The sequence below is a fragment of the Aulonocara stuartgranti genome (assembly GCF_965226115.1).
Source record: "Aulonocara stuartgranti genome assembly, chromosome: 5".
In the NCBI taxonomy this organism is placed as follows: Eukaryota; Metazoa; Chordata; class Actinopteri; order Cichliformes; family Cichlidae; genus Aulonocara; species Aulonocara stuartgranti.
Window position 1 is genome coordinate 34,284,122 of NC_138943.1, and position 26,643 is coordinate 34,310,764.

General features: G+C 42.3%; 1 protein-coding gene across 3 annotated transcripts; it reads right to left on the reverse strand.

Moving 5' to 3' along the window:
- Positions 1-419: 419 nt before the first annotated feature.
- Positions 420-25,945, reverse strand: slc41a1 (solute carrier family 41 member 1). Of its 3 annotated transcripts, none has more exons than XM_082534975.1 (11): positions 25,640-25,945; positions 23,052-24,182; positions 16,637-16,744; positions 10,156-10,227; positions 6,721-6,865; positions 4,697-4,843; positions 3,620-3,767; positions 2,996-3,075; positions 2,530-2,664; positions 811-959; positions 420-666 (listed from the first exon to the last, which is right to left on the reverse strand). In XM_082534975.1, exons 2-11 carry the CDS (start codon positions 23,535-23,537, stop codon positions 481-483), a joined length of 1,656 nt encoding a protein of 551 aa, XP_082391101.1. In that variant the 5' UTR covers positions 23,538-24,182; positions 25,640-25,945; the 3' UTR covers positions 420-480. The 3 variants fall into 3 exon arrangements, with proteins under 3 accessions (XP_082391101.1, XP_082391103.1, XP_082391102.1); XM_082534977.1 differs by lacking the exon at positions 25,640-25,945 and adding an exon at positions 25,168-25,263; XM_082534976.1 differs by lacking the exon at positions 25,640-25,945 and adding an exon at positions 24,340-24,601.
- Positions 25,946-26,643: the final 698 nt, after the last annotated feature.

Here is a 26,643-nt window from a genome sequence, read left to right on the forward strand (position 1 = left end):
TAATGAGGACTGGCCGTGCACATAGAACAAATATCCATTCATATATCAGCTATCAAATGCATCTTTTTGAACAATAACAATCATTGTCAATGGTATGATAACAAAAGTGGCAGGACTCATTAAGTAAAATAACGGTGGAGTAATGAATCCATCACTGGTGGGGTTTTGTTGCGTGGTTGAGGTGAAGACATTCCATTTTCTCTAAGGTGGATTTGTGGGCTGCTGCTGAGCAACAGTGTCCTGATATCCTGAAGATGAAATGCTACGTGCACTATATGCACCGTCAGTCAGAGTCTGACAGGAGTTTAGCCCTTTCGTTGTAGATGTCCAGTTTCAGTGTTCAGACAATGCGAGTGATGTTCGTCACTGCTCGAGCGTGCAAGGATACAGTAAGGATTTAAGTTGTTTTTATGTATGTGTGTGTGTGTGTGTGTGTGTGTGTGTGTGTGTGTGTGTGTGTGTGTGTATCTGTGCATGCATTCAGTTGCCCACGTTAGTGTCTCTGTCCCCGATGAACCAGCGCAAGTGGAAGCACAGGGCTAGGAAGCCAGTCCCCAGCAGGTCACCCAGGGCGGTCAGGTACGGGATGGAAAAGTTGTCAGGGTCCATGCCCCGACCCCACATCCAGTGGACCATCCAGTCTGCCAGGTAGAGGAGGATCATGACCTGAAGAAAGCATAGCCAGATTTAGTGAACAATGATTTTTACATAATATTTGTATGTCATAACCAAGACGCAAGTATCAATATTTCGGAATTCCTCAACGACACCCTTACAATGTTGTAAAATGATGTACAAACATATCTGTACCTGCAGTAGTGCAGCAAACAGGTAGAAGGTAATGAAGATGGGTGTGAGGGTGGTGTGTCCCCCCCTCAGGGAGTTGATGGTGTAGAGGAAGACGAGGTGCCCTGGGGCAACCAGCAGGAAAAGTACACGGGCTGAACGGGAGTTCACAGCTGGAATGGAGAGAGACGAACATGAGTTACATACGAGGCGATAGCATGATGGAAAACGCTGGACAACACTGGAAAAGACTCTCCTGTGAAGCAGGAACAGGACATGCCAACAAGGCTGTGTCATTAAGGTTATTTTTGTACTTGTTTTCTTTGAAATTCTTTAAAATAGTTTTGTTTTTCATAGTTGGTTTGTCTTTTAATGGTTCTTTGACACACTGTTGTGGTTGTTTTGTCTCTGTTGTTGTTTTCTGTCTCTGTTGTCAATTTGTGACTTCGTGGTTGTTTTCCCTTTGTTGAGGCTTTGCCGTTTTCTTTGTTTGTTAAATGTTTGTAGTTATTTTGTCTCGCTGTTCGTGCTTTCTCACTTTGTCTGTTGTTGCTTTGTGGGTTTTTTCGACCTTTCCTCTGTTTTGCCTCTTTGTTGTCATTATTTTGACTTTAAGTTACTTAAAATTTTTTGGTGGTCATTTTATGTCTGCAGTATTTTTAAACTCATTGTTGTTTAATTGCAGTCATGATGCACCTCATTATAATTATTTAATGGATTTCCTGATATCAAATAGTAACATCAAACTGGGCCCTGCACGAGCTGGCTTGAAGGATAAACTATGAAGAAGTCCAACACAGTTAGGATTTCTTTGTATTTGCTGGCTTGATAAAACCTCGAGCCCAAGTTGCAGATGACGGGTATCACAACAGTGGTAATCAGCTGTCTCTGTTAAGCCGGGTTTTCTGCTTCAAGCTCCGTGTGTGTCCATATGAAAACATGCATTTTACAGGTTTTACTCTTGTTTTGCACAAATATCCCCATGAGTGCCACCTACATGAGTAAGATCTAGTAAAATCTATGAAGTCATTGCTGCAGATAAATGTTAAACTGATGATTAACAATTGTTTTATGGCTGACTGCACTGTCTGTGCTGCTGGTTATTTCTGAGCGGATAGACCTGTGAAACTTTAAACTGGACCCATTTAAAGATTAAAGATTACTGTCCCACAGCCGAACAAAAGAAATGGCTTTAGTGTGTGAGCAGATGAAAGTGAAATAACGTTATTGATTGATTGATTCCTGGTGTGTGTTTTCTATTTTAGTAGCTGCAATCTCAGCGGTGTAAACAAGACTTAACCGCACATTAGAATAAAATCTAAAATCATTTTATATATTTTCTCTATAACCAAATGAATACATGCACATTCCTGTGACAATGCAACACACGGTTTGCACTTCATTCAGTGATTTTTACTAAGGTAGGGCTTAACAACTTCTACACTTCCCCAACAAAGAATCAGTATTGCTTTTAAAATACGCTGCAAATAAAAGAATCAGTAAAATCGCAGCACCTCCACCTGACTTTAAACTAAACTCTGCATATAGCCTGCTCCCGCCCAGGTTACATTGTCAGCATAATGTAAAAAAGAGTGGCTCTTATCACACAGAAAACACTTTAAGCTCAATATAGCCAGTAGTCTCACTTGTAATACACCCTCCGTATGGAAAAAACTATTTGTATGAGATAACGAGTGGGCGGGGACAGTGGAACATTTATTCCACTGCTGCCTGATAACTTACTGGAACCAAAGAAGGAAGTGCAGGGTGTGGGACACTTCCTGGGGGCTGGGTTGGGATCCCCCATGGGTATACCGTTCATGTGTAGATAGGTGGAGATTCGACTTGCCTGAACTGCTACCAGGTTACCTCCCACACCTGGCACATGAAAACATGACAAATCAACCTCAGTACTAACAAAAACATTTCTCCAGTCGAGTATTGTGGAGCTGGCCTTTAGCCGTGCAAGAGCACGGCGCCATGCCAGCTCCATCGGTTAGTATTACCGCAGTGCACATATGCTTCCTCTGGCAGGCATTAGTCAGTGTGTCACTGTTACATGACACAGATGGGTGAGCACAGCAACAGCTCTAAATACACAATTTAATTGGTTCCAACAGATTTCTCTGCATTTGTTGTTTTACTAGTTGGCATATTGAGGGTTGTTATTTCCACCTCTTTTGTACACTTTTGTTCTCTGACTGCTCACCATTGATGACTGGAGTGAAGACAGCCATGCCAGCAAAGTTTGGGTTGGTGACAGTTTTGTCGAGGATCAGACCACCGACACTGAAAGACACACACAAGCAAAAAAGTGAACAAAAAGTGAACATACTGCTATTTACCATACAAAAACATGGGTAAACTGAGAAGAGAGAACTACAATCAGACATTTAAAACACTTAAGGACCCATCTGTAATCTCGTATACATTATAATCCGTTATCCCGTGGAACACATTGGAGGAATCTTGAGGAAACCCTCGTTGTGATTTAGCACTGTATAAATAAAACTGACTGTAAATGTACTCAAAAACATATTTAAAGTTTTATTTATTAATTTAATATATTCTGATGGATTCAGCCCTGAGCCTGAAAAGAAAACCTAAGCACCCTAACTAGAGGCTTCCTCATGGCCAGCAGGGGGAGACTCCTGCGTGTGCAAAAAGATGCCTCATTGGGTTTTCTCCTGTTCTGAGGATCGGGGTCTAGGATGGTGTGGAGCCTAGGTTGTTGGTAGGCTCTGTGACATCATCAGTGAATACAGCAATAGTAACTGAGAAAAACAAAGGCAGCACTGTGAGTTAAAAATCCACATAAGCAAGCACATCCTACCTGCTGATGGCCATGGCGATGATGACTGGCTCCCAGCCGCAGTAAAGGACCTCTCTGGTGGATGGGATCTTCCTGGCTATCAGCACCCATAGTGGGCACATCGCCACAAAAACTGCACACACTAGAGGGTTGGCATAATCATTGTACTCTGAATGGGGGGAAAAAAAGATATTGATGCTTTAGCAGGAACATCTTTGTCATATTTTGACATAACAAATTTTTCATTTTTTCATTTTCTGAGAATTCTATAAAAAAACCACCTTGGACGTGGCTGAAACGCAACATAAATCACACACTGGCAAATTTTGACTGTTTTCATTTGGATTGCCGTTAAATCATGGCCTTTCCTGCAGAAGGCAGTACTGCAGCTTGACTAACAAATGCAGGAGATTACAAAGCACCACAAACAGCACATTAAGTACACGGGCTGGTTACAACACCCAGACACCAGCCGTGTTTGTGAGTGTCTAAGCCAAAATATCCCAAATAAGCTCAACAAGCAGCAGTGAGTAAGACTATAAAGTCTGTAGATTCTCTGACAGACTAAAGAGCTACAGGATTACTCCACACTCTGCGTGTCAGTGTTTGTCACTGTCTGTGGTGTGCAAATGATGGAACAGCAGGGAGCTCGATGGAGCTGGGTGTGCTGCCGGTGAAGATGCTATCACAGCGCTAACAATACAGCCACACAGCTGTGGAGTTTCTTGCCCCGGAACACAGCGAGAGTAGGTGTGGGCGGCTTTCATCCTTATTTACCAAAAGCAGAGCAACATTTCATACATTCTACTCATGCCGCTCCCTTTTCTTTAATAACTTCAAAGGTAAAGAAGACTCTGGAAGCTGTTTGATGGATCTACCAACTATCAAAATAATGTTGAAATGATTCTGTCGGAATTTGGGAGTTACCTTCAGTTGCGAATCAGAGGCTCAGTTTAAGACATGCGAGAATTTGAGACGGCAAGTATCCACTATTCAAACCACCTAATTGAGCACATCCAGGTAAAATAATGGATCGCACACCTGTTTTCAAATGGAAAAAGCAAAAAGATCTGTGGGTATGCTCGTCATTTCCGTTACCTAGCTCTTTGTAGAGTCCTGTTGAGATGCCTGCCAGCAGGGACAGGGTGATCAGATCTCCTAGGCTAGCAGCGATTGGCGTGGCCACATTGTCAGGGTTGATGCCGACTTTTCTGGATGCAACAATCACGCCGATCATGATGAGACCTGTGAGATTTTAGATCAGAGGCATCACAACACAGAAAGCAACAATGCTCTTAACTGTCCAACAGTACTCACTTAAAAAAACAAAAAGAGTTATTTTGATGCTTGATTGCTCAATTGGGATTCTTTTATTTCCCTTAAAGGAACTGACTTTGGCAAATACAAAGCCTGGTTACAAACAGCATGTGGGAGTAAGAGCCAGCACAATGTTTCCGCATATCTAAAATGTTTAAGGTTCTTTCCTACAGCAACCACAGACAGCTCATGTTGGTTTATAGCAAAAACAAAACAGCAACAAAAAATGGTTTTGTCTGAAAAACAGTTTCGAAAACAGCTTCACTCAAACGTAGTTGTTGAGCTGATGAAAGCCAGTAAAAACATGACGACTGCACCTATAAAGCAATCTGATGTTGTCAGCGTGGTTCCAGGAATGTGTGATCAGTCCACCACTGTGGTTCAGACTGAAAGTTCTCAACAACAACTGACATCCGCTGTCCCCAGAGTAAGAAACCTACCGAAACCTATCACCCAACTTTTCAGCTGGTGCTACTTTAAAGTTTGTGGGTTTTACTGAAATGCTCTTATATTTGCTAGATGGAGATTTGTGGTGCACACAGAATGAACCCTGGTGACCTATGAGGTTGGACATATTAAAGGTTTTTGTTCAGATATAACAAATATGGATACGACTTCCATGTACCTGGGTATAGATACCTCAGGATGAACTGTCATGTTTGTCACTTAAATGTTGATCTCACCAAAATTTTCAAATGTTTTCCATTTCACACTTTGTGTTTAGTACTAATCTGCATATAGCATGCTAACACACTGAGCCATGATAGCATGTTGGGACTATTATAGCAGCTACATCCAAATATTACACATTTAATCCTACATACTACAAAGGCCAGCAAAACATTGACCAGTTCAATCTATTAGAATTATCCAGATAACTAATACTTTAGTTTTATTTTAGTTTAAGGCATTTCATTGATTAGAGATAAGAGATTCTTATTTCTTCTGTGGATGCTTATTTACACACAATTTATTTGCAAAGCATGTTTTCATTGCACTTTACTAATGCATGTACCATATTATACACCTTAGCCAAAGGCAATATTTTTTGTGAACTTTTGGCACATCATATTAAAGAAAATAACATAAAAAAGTACCATAAACTACTTCTAAAGGGGCTAACACTAAAGACATCTTATCTAACTGATAGCAAAATGAGGTTAACTTATTTATCAACTCCTTTTTGTGTAGATAACTATGGTATATGGACTGATTCTCATATAGTGCTTTTCTACTCTCCCGGAGTACTCAAAGCGCTGTATACAACATGCCACATTCACACCAGCATTGTCTTCTAAGTTTCTTAGTGCTTCCTAACTACCATTCATACTCCGATGAACACATCGGAGAGCAATTTGGGGTTAGCATCTTGCCCAAAGATACTTGGCATGCAGACTGGAGGAGCCACAGATCGAACCGCCAACCTTCTGATCAGTAGATGACAAGCTGAGCTACTGTATAGCCACCCTATAGAGTGGTTCACACGTTTGCCTATCAAATAAAGAGCTGAGGTTCAAGAAGGAGGCACATGTGCCTTACGGTGGTGCCACGAAGGGCATCAGGTACTAAAGAAATCTGTCAAATCAAACTCGTGGAGCTACCTGCTGTGGTGACCACTTGTGAACAAAGAGGCCGCTAAATGTAGCTTCTTCTTCTTCTAGTTGTAACTATCAAGAGCTTAAACAGCACTTGAGTGAAAAAGACTTGCTAATGATGGCAAATTAGCACTGAGAGTTACATAAAATCCCGACGTGACTGATGAGTAGCACTGTGAACACCCCTCACTTCCCAACTGGTGACCATACCTAGCAGCAGAGAAGCGATGAAGGCGGTGGCCACACTAGAGGCACACAACAGCACTGCATGGCCCAGCTTGAAGTGTCCCTCTGGGATCCAGCCAAAGATCACAGCAGCTATGGAGGCCAGGAACCCCACTACTGTGGCTTGGACCTGGGTGAAAACACACATATACAGATTTACCATAAGATAGTTCTTGTTGCTATGACTCACAGCTAACATGTAAACTCCTGATGAATGATATTATTATGGCCCATATAAGCATATTTCAGTCAGTCCATATACAATTTTTGACCTCATCTTCTTGATACATACAGTAACATTACAGGCTGCTTCTCAAAGTCAAGGAGGGATTCTTATCATCATCACCATCATCAAATACTGTTGAAGGGCTGGTCCATTATCTACCATCTTTCTAATTCAACCAAGGACTGCGTGGGAAGGAAGGTGTGTATTATTACTATTCTTACAGAACAATAAGTACAGTTATCAAAAAAAGAAAGTTTTCACAGACTACACAGGACTATGTAGTCTGTGAAAATCTAAGATCACTCTTCCATAGGAATTAAGAGAATAACTAGCAGCCAAATACTGCCAACAGAATGGACTTGATTAACTGACCATCAGCAAATGTGAAATGTACCTCCATATAAACAGAATCTCTGGCTGTTTGCTGGTTTGGGGCATTCACATGTATGTTAACACAAAGTTATAACCTTCCCAGGAGTGGACGTTCCTGCAAATTCATCCCAAGGTCAGACCGTGCAGGGCTCGAAGAAACAGCAAGAAGCTCTAGAAGGCCTCAGTTTGCATGTTAAATGTTACAGCTCGTGACGGTACAATTGAAAAAAGACTAAATAAGTATGGCTTGTCTGGGAAAGTTGCCAGGACAAAGCATCTTCTCTCTAAAAAGAAAATGGCAGCGTGGCTTAGAGTTGCAAACCTGCATCCAAACAAACCACACAACGCAATGTGCTTTGGACAGAGCAGACAAAAGCGGACATGTTTAGCAACAATACACATTGCTATATCTGGGAAATCTATCTGTCCGTCCACCAGATAAAACTTGGTCAAAAACCGGGTCTTGCAACAGGAAAATCATCCCAAGCAAGCCAACATATCTTCAAGAGAACGGCTGAAAAGAACCCAGTCAGAGCTCAACCTGACTGGATGCTGTGGTGGGACCTTAAGAGAAACGTGACAAAGACTGTAAGGAAGAATGGTTCGTGACAGACTGTTAAATTTACACAGAAAACAGTTACCTGAAGTTTTTGCTGCTAAAGGTGGTATCTTCACAATGCTAGTATTATTGTTAGCGTAGCATGCCTCCCTCTTGTCTAAATATGGTCACTTCTGGCTCCAAAAAAAAAAAAAAAAAGATAGTGACTGCCATAAAGGTAAAGTGGAGGCTTGAGTGTGGAGTTCACAAATCAATGAGTAATGTCACGGCGGCTATGGTGCACACTCGCTATCTGTTTCAGTGTGAGTTCTCAGAATCATATGAAGCAGTTTCCAGTGTAACCGCCTTCAGAGAGCACCACTGTGACCCAGTGTGAGTGCAAGATAACCCTAGATAGAAAGTTGTGACAGCATCGGCCAACACTGGCTTAGTGTTCCAGGAACAAGGACTCACCAGGTATTATATAACTATAAGCTCACATCACTGCAAACTACTAGGGTCGGGGTCTGTGTCAAGAGAGACCAAACAAAGACTTTAAGCAATAAAGAGATTTTCATGCCTTTGTTTGTGTACAATAAATAAAACACACTGCAAACTAATATAAAGAGCCGAGTACATGCAGCTTGGCTGCAGTGAGAGCAAGTAAATCAAGCACAAAATAGACCATACTCGACTGACATGTCTGTTCTGTCTCGATCCTTTTGAACGTGAGGTCAGCCCCTATCTCTTTTACAAATGTTACTGTGCTCTGTAGTGACTGGTCAGTGTGTTTACTGTGTGCAATAACTCGTGCAACAAGCTTTTCCAGACAGGCTGGTAACTGGCTTCCTGAAATGCGACATAAATGTGAAACACTGTACATTTGGGCTAACCCTCTCACGGCAGACGATGCAGATTGGCAACATGTAAAAGCTAACAACCTGATTACCCCACATACATATTTTATGAGGTTTTTTTTACTCAGACGTACCACTGCAGGTATTCTTTTGTGCATTAGCAACAAAAACTTAATTTGAGCCTGAGAGGGTTAAAGGACAGACTGTATTATGGGGACCACAATTTACAAAACGATCATCTTGCTTTATACAGTAAGGCTTTAAATCAGTGATAGGGACCATAAACACATCAGAAAAGGGTTTACTGAGGTAGCAGAGCAAAGTACCTAGGAGCCTTTTTCCTCTGAACTCCCAAATAATTTGACTTTCAAACTTGACGGTGACAGTAATAAAATTTGGAATACTTGCTGAGAATGCAGATTTTGACTTGTTGATTAGGACGTTTTTGTTAATGGGAAAATTTTTTATTCACAAATGCAGATACTTTAAAGCTAAACCATGTATAAACAGATGGCTGAATGACTTTAAACTCTGGGCTAAATCGCTGAAACTTGTGAATAACAAGAAAGCTCATAAACTTGTTGTTTTATTTAACGAGTTTAATCTATGTTAAAAAAGAAACCTCCCTATTTTATAATCATGACTGCCCTTTTTTGTTCATGTTATTTTTTGCCTTTGGTTCAAATTCTTCAATGACTGTTCTTTCTTTTTGTGCTAACTCTTTTGGCTTTGTGTTTATTGGTTTTTGTTTTGTTTTGTTTTTTCTTACTATAATGCTCAACCGAGGATATTACATATTCAGATTAATGATGGTGCCTTGTATGTTATACTGTTGTTTGTAAATAAAGTTCTTAAAAATAAATAAATAATAATAATAAAAAAATAAATAAAATTTTTTTTGACCTTCAAGCAGAGAAATCTACCCCCTGGTGGCCATCAGAAACACTGCAAGCTTAACCTGTTAACATCTACCAGTCACCTGTGACCTGTTCTCATCTAGATGCTTATATAGATTTTTTTTTCCTGCATGGCATTAGTCAGTGGTAATCCTACAACTTAGTTTAGGTGCATGCAAAAGGGTTGATTTTAAAAGTTACAGCTAGTTTTGGTGCTTGTTTAGCATGTAGCTAAAATGCAAGCTAATCCTAGTCCTACCGCGAAGTGGTTCAGCAGGGACCTGATGAATGTTAAGCTGTTAAGGCAGTGCACTGACCTAATTTTAAACCCATCTTTTATATTCTGTTTCAAAATATTTTGATTTCAGTTTGAGATTTTTTAAAACTTTGCTGCTGCTTTGAGTATTACGACATGATTCCACTAGTACTATAATGCATTTCAGTGGTCTCGTTATGAGACTGGTCTGTTTAATGGATGTAAACATGGTTGAAGATGCTCCGTGACAGCAGTCTTCATTGTGTTTCCTGTACCTGGATGAGGGCCAAGTTCCCCATGATCATCTTCCACATGTCCTTGGCTGTGTCCATGTGCCCAATATTAGCCTGAAAAACACATAAGAACGAAAACGTTATCATGACCATGTGTAAGTAGCTGTGTGTGTTTGTGGGTGCGTGGGGGGATACAGAGTGTTCACAGTCTGTTGCCTCTTGGTCCCATCAGAACAATAGGGCGTCAGTTCTCTGGACAAAGACACTCTGATCTGATCCCCCACCCTGCGGCCGACTCCACTTATCTCATCTCTGCTCTTTCACATACACACCCTTAAAAACACACACACACGCACACACTGATGGTCTTGTGTATCAAGTGGCTACAGTGGGCTACTGTGAACCCAGATCAATGATCCTAATGCCCATCCACAGTGAGAGGACACAAACAGACAATCTCCTCTTCCTCTTTGTCCTCGCTCGTTTGCATATGCAGAAGGAAGGGAGACAGCTGGATACATGAAAATCGCCCGTGAGGATATCACTTCATCCTTGGTTCTTCATTGAAAAGTGTATGAACTGCATGATCCCACTGCATGACTCAAGACAGCTTCCAGAGCTTTAAATATTTTGTGTTACCTAATCTGTGAATTTAGTGTAATGCCACGTGAGATACGGCTTTCACCTTTAATTTTGTCTCTAACGTTTATCCTCTGCTAGAGTGTTTGTTAATCACTCGTTAAAGTGATTTTCCCTGAACTTGTACTAACGTTTCTACATGAATATAGTTAAATGATTGGTGAAGATCCACAGCCGAACCCATAGAGATGCTTTCACCAGTAGGCGTGTGTGTGGTTGGTATTGTGGTGGTTTGATTCAGACAACATAGCTTCACAAAGCGCCTGTGTATGCTCTTCTAACTGACTGATTAACTTTTAGGGTTGTTAGTAGGGGTGGGGGGAAAAAATCGATACTGTGTAGTATCGTGATATTTTGTTTGCTAATAATGTATCAATACAGGGACAGCAGAAATCGATATTTTGTTACAAAAGTTTTTGTGGACTGGAACTCTGACTTCAGAGCATGTTGATCCTTTTTCTGAGCAAGAATCCTGACATTCCTTCACTGTCCAAACTGCATAGTTTTCATAAATTGCATAGTTCAGAATAGCTATAATTGTACCAGATGGTTGCATTCAGTTAAGTTGGACTAGACTGTAATACAAACCGTTCAGTTTGTCAACAATAAAACTGAAATGAGAGAAAGACTGAGTGTGAGACTTTGATATTAGATAAAATGAATATTGATAAAGTTTACCTTTATGTACAGAATTTGAATATAGCAAAATATTTTAAAAAATTGCAATAATATCGTATCGTGGGATGTATGGTGATTCCCACCTCTAGTTGTTAGAGTTGTCAGGTATTTCCTTTATAAGTGCAATCTGTTCTACTTTCTTTGTGTCCCGAGTGCGAACTTGTGAGAACAAATCAGAGCTCGGAGATTTAAATAGACGCTAGCTGTAATAAATCTAAAAAAAGAACATTTTCGAAGAGCTACTCAAAATGTTTTTTAACAGAAAATAGCATTGTCCAGTGGCTGGTGGTGTTATTCTGGTGTTGCAGACAACAAAGCACTGTTTTATCAAAAGCATTTGCGCGATTGGTGTCTGTCTTTGGCTAATGATCCACAAAACACCTCACAACTTTTGGTTGAGATCAGGCAACTAAAAGTTCCAAACACCGGAACAACTCTCGTGTTTGTGGCTGCTAGATTATTTGACCTAACAAAACACAGACTGGAATTCACCCGCTCTGCCTATCAAAGGCAAACCCACATACCAAAGTATTTAAATGAAAAAACAAAACAAAACAGCATTGAGAAACAGCAGGATGGTCTCTATGCCTCAGTGCGTACGTGTGAAGCATTACATTTCACGTAGTCTAGCAGCATCCAGTTAATCTGGCACTAAAACAACTAGTCTTACATGACAATCAAGTGTGCAGCAATGTACGTCAATATAACTCGTGCATCTGCCAGATACAAAGCATTAGAGTCACGCCACGCCCATCAGTAAGTATGTGCGTGCACGCCTGCTGCTACGACAGCCGTGCTGTCACTCAGAGTGGGAAGATTGCCACGAATGCTGATAAGAAGGTTTAAGGGAAACGGATAATACTGAGCCAAACAGCTGTGCAACTCCACATATGACTTTCTTTAAAACCTTGGAGCGTAATATAAGAGCCTCAGTTTCAAAGAATATATCTTGATGCAATAAAAAGGCTTTTGAATTTCCTAACCACATTTCCCTTTAGAACAACATGTAAACTGACAGAGTACACAGACGACACACAGAAATTCTCAGAAACATAGCCTGGCGTTATGTGATGATGTGTGATAATGATGCCAAATCCTTAGCTCTGTGTGTCTGTGTGTGTGTGTGTGTGTGTGTGTGTGTGTGTGTGTGTAGGAGGCTGGATTAATGGCGTTGGGATCATCAGAGAGATGTTGTTAAAGTGATTCATAGATGACATAACATGGATATCTTAAAATTCAAAAGCAGCACCATGTTTTTCAGCTGCTGGCATTCACTCTTATTTAATAAATACAGAGCAAGTCTGCAGTTTCCAGCTCTGAATCCTGAACATACATGAGTTGAGTATACAGGGAAACAGCGACTGTTGTTGCCATTGTAATCTCTGATAACACTTTGCTATTTTTCCCAACTTTCTTTGCAATGCAGGTGGTGCTGGCAATCCATCAACAATCATACATAATCAATTAGGCCCAATTATATTCAACAGAACTGAGAAAACAGCTGCTTATTTCCTCATTCCTTAAACGCCTCAGTAAATAGGTTAAAAAAGTCCAAGGGGAAAAAAATCAAAAAGGAACCACAGTCATGTGAACTGAAAACTCCGACAGCCAGCCAGTACTGGGGATTACATGATTTTTTTCAGTTATAAGCGCATTAGGAAACTTACAGTGGTCTTAATCTGCTCATAATTAGCGGCGGCGTGGAAAGAAACGTGGTCCTGCTGAGGCCAGCCAGCAGAGAGCTAACAGTAATGTCTCAGGACAAGCACCAGGGTCGGGCCTACTTTGTGAAGATGGTTGTGAGAAAAGTGAAAACTTTGCAGACTAAAGAAAGAATTGATGCAAAAGTCTGTTTTATTTATTTCCATATTTCCACGTAGATGCATGTAACGTTATTATGACTAATGCATTTTGTGTTTTCATTCCTTTGAATACAGCCAATCGAACTACACAACGTTGGTTCAATCAGTGCTGAAGCTCTGACAAATCATTACTACTTCCACTTCCCAATCTGACAGTTATTAACCATTATACACTGGGCTCTGAATTAAAACAGAAATAAAATAGAAAGTAAAGCAAATCATTACAAAAATCTGTTGAAGTTTGAACCTTAAATCAGCATCAACGGTGTTTCCTCAAATATTCAACTTTTCCCGTTTGTTTTCCTCTATCGTTGGGCTCTTACTGAGAAAATATGGAAATTATAAATATATAAAACCTCTGCAAAGTGCAGTTTTAAGTAGTGCACCTGAAAATCATATTCAACATTCAATTCTGCATCTGAAACCTTTGCTGTAGCCACCAATTCACAGGTTAAACCAACTGGTGTATTTAGGAGGTGATGACATAAACAAGATTTAAAGATTTACCTTTAGCTTGGAGCAGAATGAGTTGGTACACTGGAGCAATTTTCCAGAACAAATTTGCAAACATATGACTTTTTTTTGCAGCACGGATGAGGAGTCACTGGTTTCACACAGGCTAGTGGAAAGAATGTGAGGATTGGTGCAATTAAGAGCACTACTGGACTAATTAAAAAAATGTAAGTTTTGTTGCTAACCCCTGGTTACCTGTGCTGTCAGGTCATCGACCCTGCTAGCTATGTACAATGTGAAATGGTATTGTTAGCTCACAGATAGCAAAGCCGTAAGAATTGCCTCTAGTATCAAACTGCAGTCATAGAATCACTGCACCTTCACAAACAAAAGCATGTGACTGTATACATTTGGCTATGAATGGCTAGATGGGTAACTAGCTGAAATTAGAGCTACTAAGAACTTTGGTATCTGTGAAACACTATAAGCAGCTAATAGTTAACCAAATGTTATATGACAATATGTTATTAAGGTTTCATGTTATGTGACTCCTAACAATGTGACGTTAACTGTCGAGCAAATAAAGTAGCAGTCACACAGGCCTAGAGAGCAGCCCATCACCCTCCAGCAATTGCTGGTTACAAGGAGCAAATAAGTGTTCTGCAACCAGTTGGAAAGTGGTTGCAGAACAATCAGTGTGTATTCCTGACCGGTTGGTGAAAACTTCTTACAGTTGCTATCGATTTCCGTGGTACTGACTAGAGATGGACCGATCCGATATTACGTATCGGTATCGGTCCGATACTGACGTAAATTACTGGATCGGATATCGGAGAAAAATAAAAAAAATGTAATCCGATCCATTAAATATCAAAAAAGCACCTCACAAAACTTGCGACATGGCGTAACTCGGCTCATAACCGTAGCACATCCAGCAGTACGGGTCACGTGATAGAGCGGCTGTGTGTATTTGTAGCCTCGCTAGCAATCCGGCATTTCATCTCCGAGGAAGTTATCCCAGAGAGAAGTAAAGCAAGTGTGTAAATTCATCTCTGAATGTTTGTAAAGCATTCCAGCGTTAAGCTTAACAACCGATATATGGAGCAACTGCCTCTTCTCTCTCCCTCCCTCTCCTGCTGCTACTTCAATCGAAACTGATCAATGATCAGCTGATCGGCTTTTCTGTCGCGAGTCCGTCTCTCTTGTTTGTTTATCGCTCACTTCGCGCCAGAAAGAGGAAACCAGCGGCTGAACAACAGCAGCACGTTTAAGCTTGATAAGCTGTTGTTAGAATTTATTTACATTCTACACCAGGATCCTTTTCTACGTAGCTGACGGCTGGTAACTGTGCAGGGGCGGATCAAGCAAGTTTAGCCAGGGGGGCCGATAGGGCCCGGAGAGAACCCACGCAAACACGGGGAGAACATGCAAACTCCACACAGAAAGACCCCGGCCTGATGGTGGAATTGAACTCAGGACCTTCTTGCTGTGAGGCAACAGTGCTAACCACCGTGCTGCCCTATATAGTAACTATATAGTAACTATTAAGTCCAATATACCCTAGTAAGCTATAGTATATATAGTAACTATTAAGTCCAATATACCCTAGTAAGCTATAGTACTTTTTCCTTTGGGAAGATACGATCTGTGCAGTCTGCAATTCTGTTGAAGAAAGATGTTGAATCTATTTAATTATTCTTGAAAAATAACTGATTTCTGTGTATTTGTTTTTCACACTGCATCAAATTATAGTTGATTATGTCAATTAAGCATCATGAGGTGGAGGGTGGGTGGTTCCCTATTTTGTTTTATTTATTTATTGTTTTGCTGGGAGTTTTAGAACCCTATTAGTTAGGTTGCTTAATATTTCTGCTAAGTACTCTTTAAAATACCAGAATAGGGAGGATGGTGTAGGTTTAAGTTTATTAGATTGATCAGTATTGCTGAACTATGAAATATTTTGGGTGCAGTGTATTTTTTACATACAGGTATAACAGAATGGCTTTAGTGTTTTTTTTTTTTAACTTGAGTATGAACTTATACAAAAAGCAGCAAGATATTTAAAAAAAACTGTTTTATTGATTTAAAAGAAACACTATATCGGATTCATATCGGTATCGGCAGATATCCAAATTTATGATATCGGTATCGGTCATAAAAAAGTGGTATCGTGCCATCTCTAGTACTGACTCTGTGAAAATTGCGACACAAACAGGAAATGAAGACCATTTGCCTTCAGCTTAATTTCACCTAGCGAAAGGCAGCAACCTCCAGCAATAACTCCTCAGACAATTGGAAATACTCATTTTTCCCTCACAACTGGTGGTTTTATGAAGTCCAATATGACAGAAAGTTCATGTCGCATTATGCAAGAAAGCTCTTAAATTATCTCCCAGCTCCAACAGTGATGTGACACTGGGTTGAGCTATACCAGCATATTCTGAGAATTCAATCAATTTTAGCTACTAGATCAAAGGAAAACACTTTTAGTTCAAATTACTTGATATTTGGAGTTCACGTCTTCAGGCAGAGGTAAATAAAAACTTCCATTCACCTTTAAACAACCTGCTAACCCAGGTGAACAAGCTAGATGGGGTCAGTGGAAATATTTAGTGAGGAATGTGAGGAATCAGTTTGTCTGAAACCTATGTCACATAGGCAATATAACCTCTGAACCTACGCACAATCAGCTTTGAGGGGTCTGACAGTGACCATAGGTCTGGCAATAGATTGAAAAACTATTAAAGAAAATTCAATGCAACTTAAAGTAAACAAATCCAAAATTTATACCTCAGTTACTCATCACTGCTAGGACAGCCTTTCAATATAAGATAAAAGGTCATGGAAGACGTGTAACCTGTAACAGGCTAGTAGTCTGACAAGTTTCTTACCGCTGTAGAAAGTCTGGAGGCCAGCGTCATCTCCAAGTTGCCTTTAAGCCCCAGCAGTGCAGGAACTAGGATGAACACCTCAGACACATCGGTGAACACCGTCCAGTGCTGCAATGACATAGCAAAACATTATTATCAGCACCACAACATTAACAGAGCGCACACTCTGCCATACTGAAACTGGTTCACAGCCACACAGAATGCTGTCACCCGCATAGATAGAGGTTAGCTGCAGTTCGGAGCAGACTGTCTCTGGGTCTGTGCAACCTTTAATATTGATTTAGAGGTGAAACCACTCCTGCATTAAAGAGCAGAAAATCTGCCTCTATAGACCTTTCACACTATGTATCATGCCAGCTCCCTCTTAACAAGAACAAGGGCAGTAAAACCTAAAGCTGAAATGATTGATCACTCTCCTACTTTAGCTTGCATTCTGTTTTCCTTCTCTATCACCTTTACCCACCATCTCCTGTAGTGTAAACACAGGGACTGTCTCATGTCTCTGTGTAATCATAATACTATACACATTTATATTTATATCGAAATCTGTACTGTACAAGATATTCCAGAATAAAAGCAGACTGCAATCTCGGTATTCTTTCACCCCAACCGGTTGCAGCAGATGGCCCCGCCCCTCCCTCAGCCTGGTTCTGCTGGAGGTTTCTTCCTGTTAAAAGGGAGTTTTTCCTTCCCACTGTCACCAAAGTGCTTACTCATAGGGGGTCATATAATTGTTGGGTTTTTCTCTGCATCTATTATTGTACGATCTACTGTGCAATATAAAGCACCTTGAGGCGACTGTTGTTGTGATTTGGCGCTATATAAATAAAACCGAATTGAACTGAATAGTTTTTGATGGGCGGAACCAGATCTTGTTCTCCACACGGCCGTTTCCCCATCCAGTGCCACACAAATGGAAACACGGCACAGCTAAACAGCATCAGTAAGATAGATGGGACTGAATATTTAGAAGCCAAGTGAACTAGATGATTAGCAACTCTTAAAGACAAAGCATTATGTTAATTTCCAGTTCAATGTCTGAAACAAGTCGTTTTAGCTCCCTCACACCTAAGCCAACTCTCTTCTCATTGGTTAAAGATACCCAATCTCATTGATATCATCAAGCAAATGCTAAACCTGAACTCTGTTATGGCTTATAGGATTACTTGTACATATGGTACTCTGATTATCTGAAACTTTGCCCATGTTTAATATGAGCATCCACCACTGTAATCTATTATATAGTATGCATACGATAGAAAATAAGGAAAAGCAAAATATTTCTCAGTGCTCTGCCCTCCTCATGGGGACCCTCTGTGACACATAACACAGCATGAGTGTACAAAACATCCGACTGAATTAATAGAGTAAAGCCAAAGCCCAATGCATCATGTACCATAGAAAAAATAGTTTGATATTACTCTTGCCTACTTTAGTGCTTCAGCATCTGATCATTCATTGCCAGGGGTGCGCTTGCTTGCTCAGCTCTTACCGCAGCATAAAAAAAGCTACATTTTACACACTACTCCGAGAAAGTCAGCCAGCAGCTCATCTATCTAAATCAGCTTTGAAGGTAGTGGCCTAGCTGGACAGAGCCACAAATAAGGGAACAAGTAAGGGAACAAGACTGCTCAGCTGTGTATCCAGTAGATGGTCTGAAATTACATTTACAGCTAGTATTATTAGGCCTGACCTTCGATAACCTGGTCCCTGGCTGCTGGCCAGTCCTCGAGAGGTGGGTTCCCTGTAACTCCCTCTGTGAACTTCTCCCTCCATTAGACTTCATGCAGCGATAGCAGATTTGCGGTCTACTGTGGCCAGAAACAAAGCTATTGCTGAAGCTAAGGCCATCGATTTATCTCCAGTCAAAGTGCTTATCATAGGTGCCGGTCCCACTGGCCCCCAGCACTTACAGTCCAGTCTAACCCGAGCGGAATCAATATTCACTGAGGCTGGCACCGAGCAGAAAAGAAAGAGGGGAAAACAGATGCTGAAGCTACAAGACAACACTGCTGGCCTGCATTTCTCACACAGAGGTCTAATGTGTGTGCTTGCTAGGTTGCTCCCACCAGATGTACAGCACTGATAAGGAGTGTCGGCTACACTCGTGTTGTCTTTAGAGGTGGTGGTTGAACTCTTTCTGCCTATCCCTTTAGCTGTCGTTAAGCCAAGCAGAGCTCGTTTCCAACAACCAGCCTCTCAGCTTGGCTCACTGCCCTCTGCCAACCCGACAGCCTTGTGAGCACTTCTCTCTTCTTTCATAGCTGTATGTTTTCAAGCTTTCCTTCTGTCTCACTGGCCTATCTTCCTCTTTGCCTCCCCTGTGGTGATATATGTTGTTGTCTCCATGGAACGCTGGCTCGGAGCCAAACAAACCCTCCCTCCTCGCTTCTAAGAACTCGACTGGAGAACTGCAGTACCTCTGTGTACAGACCTATAGGAGCTCTGGTATGCAAGCCCCGCAAGGGTCAGGATGCCCAGTTGAGAAACGTGACCTTTTATTTTATTTGTGATAATTGCACTTGCTGTGTTGAGCGGGACGCCGAACCCCGATGGCATGCAATGTCAACGCAACTCCAGCAGCATCACAGACACTACAGCAGGTGGTGTCTGTTTCATTTTTCTGTTGCTGCAGCATGGATGGTACAGTCAGGGTCTAGTTTATCTGTATAAACTAATATCTGCATTTAGATAAGAAGAATATGTAGGGCAAGCTACCAGAGGAATCTGTAGTCTATATGTAGTTTTACCGAGCAGGTTTTGGCTGCATGAATGGAAAGAGTCCAAGTGGGCAGCTAAAGAAAGTCAAAACTCCATCTCAAAACCATCAGCTATCATCACATGGTAATTTACCTCTTTTTAGATTTCTATGAATTTATAAGGAAAATCAAACACTGTCCCTACAGTTCAAGTCGGCAACCTAGATAATGCGTTCGCAGGCCTGAGCCTGGTTCTGCTGGAGGTTTCTTCCTGTTATGAAGGGAGTTTGCTGCTCATACAGGCTTGTATGATTGCTGGGGTTTTCTATCTACTATTGTGGAGGCTTTGCCTTATGATACAAAGTGACTTGAGGCTGGTAATGTTGGGATATGGTGCCATATCAATAAAACTGAACTGAACTGAATTGTCTGGGACCAGATAAGAAGGGCTGGGGTGGAAAGCCTGAACTCTGTGATGAGGGGGCAGCCTAGGATCAAAGGTTCCTCAGGATCTTTCACACTGTGAAAGATTAATCAGAGCATGGGGCAACACAAAGGCACTCTAACCCACTAATCCTGTCCATCCCTATCACTCACATCCTAACCAAGCAGCTATCTGAGATATGGTCACGTTTTAAGAGCTGCGAGGTGATAACATTGTTAATGACCGTCACGTCATCAACGTTACAAGCAGAAGTCACCAAAATAAAACAACTACTCATAACAAGCAGTCAGTCACTGCAATAGGGAGGGCAGAAGTTTAGAAACTTATCCTTACATGGGGTTATTAAATTGTGATTTTTAAGATTTTGGTGATTTTGTTCAGACAAATTCTGGAAAACATGGAAAAATAGCATACTGTGGTGTGAATTTAAGTAGTGTCTGATTAAGCTATGGAAACCAAAGTCTGGGTATGAAGCTAGAAGCTGAAGAGACAATGCAGTTTGAGGGAATTAAGCCCACGTTCTGGTTTGAAAGTGACTCCTGAGTGAAAACCAAGCACGTGGATGTGGTTGGACCAAAATGGTATCTGGTGGGTAGTGAAGGCTTGGCCACAGTTAAACCTTTGTGTGGACTATGATTTCCTGTTTACCGGTTGCTGTATTTTTAGACCGTGTGTCTTTGAGGCTGAAGCTGTGTTCTATTCTTTTTCCTCTTTTTTGGTGTTTCAGTCTACAGACACCGCACACCAGGCCAGACGGCTAACTCTGAGGCAGACAAACACACGCGGATGATTATCATAACATACAACACTGGACACGCATATTTGCTTTTGTCTTTTTTCAGCTTTTTGTTTGTAGATTGATTGCACAAATGATGAAATCTTATGTGACTGTGAGTAAGTGTGCGTGTGTTTCAAAATAACAAAAATCACCCATTTGGCCTTGGACTCCGACATCCCCAAGAAAACTAGCACTGCGTGACCTTTCCAAACCACACGTAACCTTCAGTCCAACTGAGCAGGTCAGTCCTGGGTTCCCGGCCCTGCCAATGAGAGACTGACAGTTTTAGGTCATTTGCCTGCCAAGTCACTAAGCACAACTATGCAGACGTCTCACTCCTCTATACCAGTTGGACAATCCTTTCTGGGCCAACCTTGTGAGGGAAAAAGGCCAGAAAACTCTGTGCGTGTGTGGTAGATGGTCAAAGTGACCAGGATTTAAGAGGTCAAAGAGCCAATATAGAAAGTGACACAGAAAGTCGAGTACACAAGTGTCCAAACCACAGCTTTTAAACTCAGGCCAGGCAGACACATTAACTAAAGGTTCAGGCATCCCAGAAGAAAAGCTTGCTACTGGCTATAGTGCTTTCTTTGTCTCATAACCAACATATCATCTTTGGAACTGGAGATTACTGAGTCCTGACCTTTTTATTCTAACCTCCAGGAGAAATAAGGGGTAAACAAATGAACCAAAAGAACAAACAAATAATTCTGTCTAATTTGAGAACAATCCAAGAAACACAAGAACAGCAAGACCCAAATGACTTTGAATTTTATCCATAGAGAGAAACTTCTGAACTCAGGAGAGCTAGTTAAGTTCTCCTGGATCACTTTATCTCATCTGATAATCAAATAAAGATCTGTGCTTTACTTGTCTGCATAAATTAGCTCCTTATTTAGCGAGACAAATAAAGATCAGTGCAGCAAGAAAACAGACCTGCCTCGTGTTTTAGCATCAAGTTAAAACTTGTTCTATTCACGTTTTGGCAATCAGGAGACAAAAAAAAAAAAAATAGAGTTTTCCAACACGAGAAACTACATCTACCTTTTCATCAGCTTCATATACATTAGGTATTGGGGCTCGACCTAACCCTAAGCACGTGACCTCAGAAAGTTATGCTCACTTATAGCCGAGGATCAACTGCAGTCCCAACGGGAGAGAGAGAGAGAGTAAGATCGAGTTAGACAACTACCTTCCTGCAAGGACAGGGGGGATTAGCTGAGTTAGCGTTTCATGGTGTCACGGGGGGAATTAGGCAGCCAGACGACCTGCTGGATGCTCAGCCGACCTCAATGGAACTGCAGTAAGAAGCCTCGCATCTTACTGCAGCCATTTCTTTCAGCTATTTACTCTCAGGTACAAGAGTGCTAGACCAGCAGGGAGGGATACGGCCCTCTACCTTCTGTGTGAGCTTGTTTCCAGTCACACCTCTGAAAGAATGGTGCACTGAGTGTTTTGGAAATTAAAGAGAACGCAGCAGCATGGTGCCTAAGTTGAGGCAGCATGAAAACTTTTTTGACCTCAAACCTCTGCATTCCTGGTTTAGCGAGGATACCTAACCACATGGCAATAGAGGCCTTGGCGCTGAACTGTATTTTGTTTTTACTCCAACTCTAGCTCAGCTGTAGTACGCTGCCATTTCAGGTGCTCAAAGAAAGTAAACTTATTCCCCCGCCTCCCCCCTCCTGTCTGTTCTGAGTTTCTGGGGTCCACCATGTTGGCATCAGCGTATGTGCACACAGTTTGCCCAGACCTGGCGGACTGACATGGCCGGCTTTATCTGCATTCCAAGCGGACTTCAAATAAATATATAACATTTCTACAGAGCACACTTGGATCCTCTCAGAGCAAAGGCAGTGACTCATCAGGAAATCAAGTCCTATTCTCCTTTAAAGGCCAAGTGGATCATATAGCTCCCTGGCTATGCACTGCTATGCAAATACCGTCTATTGTTTCTTGTACTTTATGTGAGATTTTGAAAAGAGGTGTGTGTGTGTGTGATGACTCGTTAGAAGACACACCAGTGTGTACCAGTATGCGCCAGCCACAGGGACAGTCAGCCCAGCCGCTGAGGAGAAAATGTTATGTAAATACCCCCATGGTGTCTGATAACTGCCCCATACACACATCCCCAAAGACAGGCAACCAGATAGGCCACCAGCACGATGACTGACACACGCCAAGGCAAACCGGCCTCGGTGCACTAGATCATTCAAATGTTTCACGAGCCTATCCCGTAAGTGTGACTACACATGGCCTGCTTGGTGCAGTGGATCTGCTTAGAAAAACAGCTGTGAAATGAAATGTAAATGCCTGCGAGGAAAAGTTGGGGTTGTGCATTGACACCAGACTTTTTGCAAGTTCCAACAGCCGAACCCCTGTCAATGCAAAAAACAAAACAAAAACTTTTTAAAGAGTAGACAACACAGGATTAACCAGCCTGAGTTCTTTATTCTGAGTTGCCAATTACATTGTGTAAGAAATCTCACTCACCTGGACGATGTCTAGCACCATCCCTGCTGCCACCGTCCCGAACCCGGCCAGCAAGAAGGGGAAGACCACCTGCAGTCCGATGGAAAAGGAGGTCTCCTTGAGGGGTGCTGTTGGTTCGGGGCTCTGATCGGTGCTGGTGTCATCACTCTCGTTGCTCTGGCTTGCATTCTCCAGGAGCGCATCCTCCTCTCGCTGACCTTTGGCATTGGCCCGACAGTCCATGGCCACCACAATCTCCGACCTCTCGTCGTTCTCCCCAGTCTCATTCACTCGCTCGGGGAAAGATGTGACCTCGGTGAGCTCAAACTCATCCCCGGTCACCGGGCTCACTTCTTCGGGGCCCTTTGTCAGGATCACCGGGTGGACGGTGCAGTTGGAGTTGAGGAAGGCCGAAGTGAGGGGGCCTCCCTCCTTCTTCATCTCAATGGCCCCAGAAGACATGTCGATGTCGGGGAGCTTTTCTTGTTCTTTCGACCAAAGTACCATGCGGAAGCCTTTGAAGACAGTGGGCTTGATAAGAAAAGGTCAGCGTGCCTCAGCCTAACGGTTTTATGGGAAAGTCAGAACTGACCACCGGATCTGGTTTTGAACCTGATCAGTCCAACTGATTTATCCCATTAAAGAGGCCGACAAGGTGTGGAGGTCGGTCATAAAGACTGGGAGAAAAACACTCTGCCAGAAAAAACCTGCAGCGAGGCACATGCAGCCGTGCGTCTGCAAAGCCTGTGTTCCTGTCGGTGCTTCGGGAGCAGAACCAGTATGTTCTCCATTCACTGCAAGGTGCTCAGGTTAGGCCGGCAAAAAACAGAAGACATACTGGTTCAACATAGAAAAGGATAGAAAACAACAGGGAGGGGCCTCACCACAGAAATCCCCTGCAGTCAGCTGCAAACAGTCCTTTGCAGTTCAGTACAAGCTGGAAAAATATGTAAATCAGAGACCTGCAGTGGCACCGGTCATGCTGTCAGTCTGCTGTCCATGTGAGACTGGTCGCTGCACAGGGCTCCAAACGTCTCACTTTACACCACGTGGCCGCTGGACAGTTTTCAAATGTGATATTTAAAGGTCTCAGTATGAGGATTGAATTACCAACAGTGGAAAAGTATCTCTCCAACCAGAGTGGACCGTCACCTGGGGAAAGAATGAATATCATTAATTATTCAGTCTTAAATAAAATCATTTTCCAGCAGTACCCCACATCTATTTCCAAAAATCTCTAAGTAGCAGGGCAGCTTTTACTGCCCTGATCAAAATATTCATAAATCAAAAATTCCAAAAAGTTACAAACCAACATTCAGATCTAACTGGTGAGAGGACAGAGACACTGTGCGGTGGTGTTTAGGCTTGGATGCTGCAGCTCGTCATATTCAGGTGTTAAAATAAATAAAGAGGACAGAAAATCACTGTTAGGCACTAACTTCACCGTGGGTACCACAAATGCCCCGTCAGCCCTACTAATAGATTAGTATAGCCCCAGACAATTGTTTGCTCTCCCCTCCATTACAGCAGTGCTGAGCAGATCCCAACAGTGAGTTTAAAAACAGTTTCATCCAGCGCCAAATTTCCTCCCGGTGGCTAAAAATATTCCACCATTAACAGAGGCGCTGCGCACATCCTCTGCAAGCACAGCTTCCAACCACAGCAGCGCAACAACGACCACTGTCACAATTTTCAAAGTAAAAAACACCCCTCACTTTACCCGTGAGCCCAGAGTGCCGTCAGCTTAAACCCCCCAACTCTTAAACTCACTGCAGCAGACAGGAGTGTAGCAAACAGTAACACAACAGAGGTCCCCTTCACACATCAGAAACAACCTCACTGCAGTCAAGTACCGAGCGTGGACACACATGGTTAGTCATTCACACCGACATGAACTACTTGTATCAACAGAAGTAAGCAGCAGGTAAAGCAAAGCATTCAGTGCTGCTTTAATTAAAACAGTAATGTCAGCTACTGACATAAACGGCTGTATTATTCAACTCAGTGTGGTGATGAAGCCTGTTGAAAAAATACCATCACCAATCTATGACGCGATCCTTGGTGAGATCAGGTCACGGTCCACCCGTTTTTACTTCACATAATAAAGCAGCTTTTACTCTGAAGGCCTTTCTTTTACCTTCCAGTGTGGCTGCTGCTGACTTGAAGCAGCTTTCCTCTGACTGCAAGTTGCGACATCCGCACGGACTTTCCCGGCTCAAACAATCCTCTGCTTAGTAGTCAGGACCAACACCACCCGAACCCAACATGGCAAAGGCGTAAATTAGTGCTCCCCTGGTCAGGGCTGAATAGACGAGCCCTGCTATTCTGTTCTGCTTCTCATTTAAACGAGGGCAGAGGGCTCTCTGTTCCATCGCCGGGCTGGAGCCCATGTCACTGCCACTGTAACCACGAGTGTTAAACTCGTGAAAAATTGTGTGTCCCCCCACCCCCCTAAAAAAGAGAAAAAAAGTAATCATTCTTCACCATCACAGGTACAAGTTGCGGCTTTGCAGTTTGAGTCTCGAATGACACATCCCGGTAGAAATGTGCACATTAAAATAAGTAATGTAAAAATAAATACATACATAAAAAAGCTCACGGGTGCTTACCTCTGAGTGCCAGTGGTCCTCGGTGTGAGGACAGACCGGAGTGATGATCTGTATGAGTACAGGGACTCCGTGTGCCCGGCTGAATTTATCCTCCACCTCTTGTTAACGCGCTCAGGCTTGTGAGGCGTGGAAGCCGGTACGCACGCCTTATGTGCGGTACCGGCTCTGCACAGCTGATTTAATGGTTAATGTTAGTTAATGGTTAAGCCCTGCCCTCTGTGCGGCTCCAGTCTGCCTGTTACATTGTAAACATGCAGTGCCGCCCGGCTGCCTGGATGCGCATCTATAATACACCCGCACGGTGCAGGGGGCCAGGAAGCCACTAGGCGGGCCCTCCCTCCACAATCTGGATAGTCGATATAGACCCCCGCCCCACCTTTACCTCCCTCCCCTCCATTACCGACCTTCCACCCCTCTGGTTTCCATTGCGCACAAGCCCCCCACAACCTCTACCCAGTGTGTGCCCATGCCGTGCCAGTCTCTTCCACAAGCCACTAATTTACTACTGCAGTTTTAGTTTAACAGTAGAGCTTGATTTCTCAATGAATGGGCTGGCAGGGGTATGAGTACGGTCTGTATGAGTCTGACCAATCTGGGGCAAATTTAGTCACTGATCCACCACCATGGAAAGGACAGCTTGCATAAGTGAAAGTTTTGAAATGTCACCAATGTGACCTAAAGCAGGAACGGTTAGAACTGATATGGCTGTAAAATGTGTAAAGGTGACACAAAACCCCACATTATTTAAAAATAGACAGAGTACTGCATCATTATTATGATACTACTACAATATTTATTTTAAAACCTGTAATGAGTAAAACAAAACAAAAAAAAGGTAGACAACTCATTTTATTTGTGGGCCAATTTCATTTCAAGTGGGCTTCGGTTCAGTTATATTAATGTATCACTTCACAACAACAGTGTAACATTAGAGAGAGAACCCCAACAATTTCACTGTTATCAGCAAGCACTTGGTGATGGTGGGGAGGACGAATGTACATTCT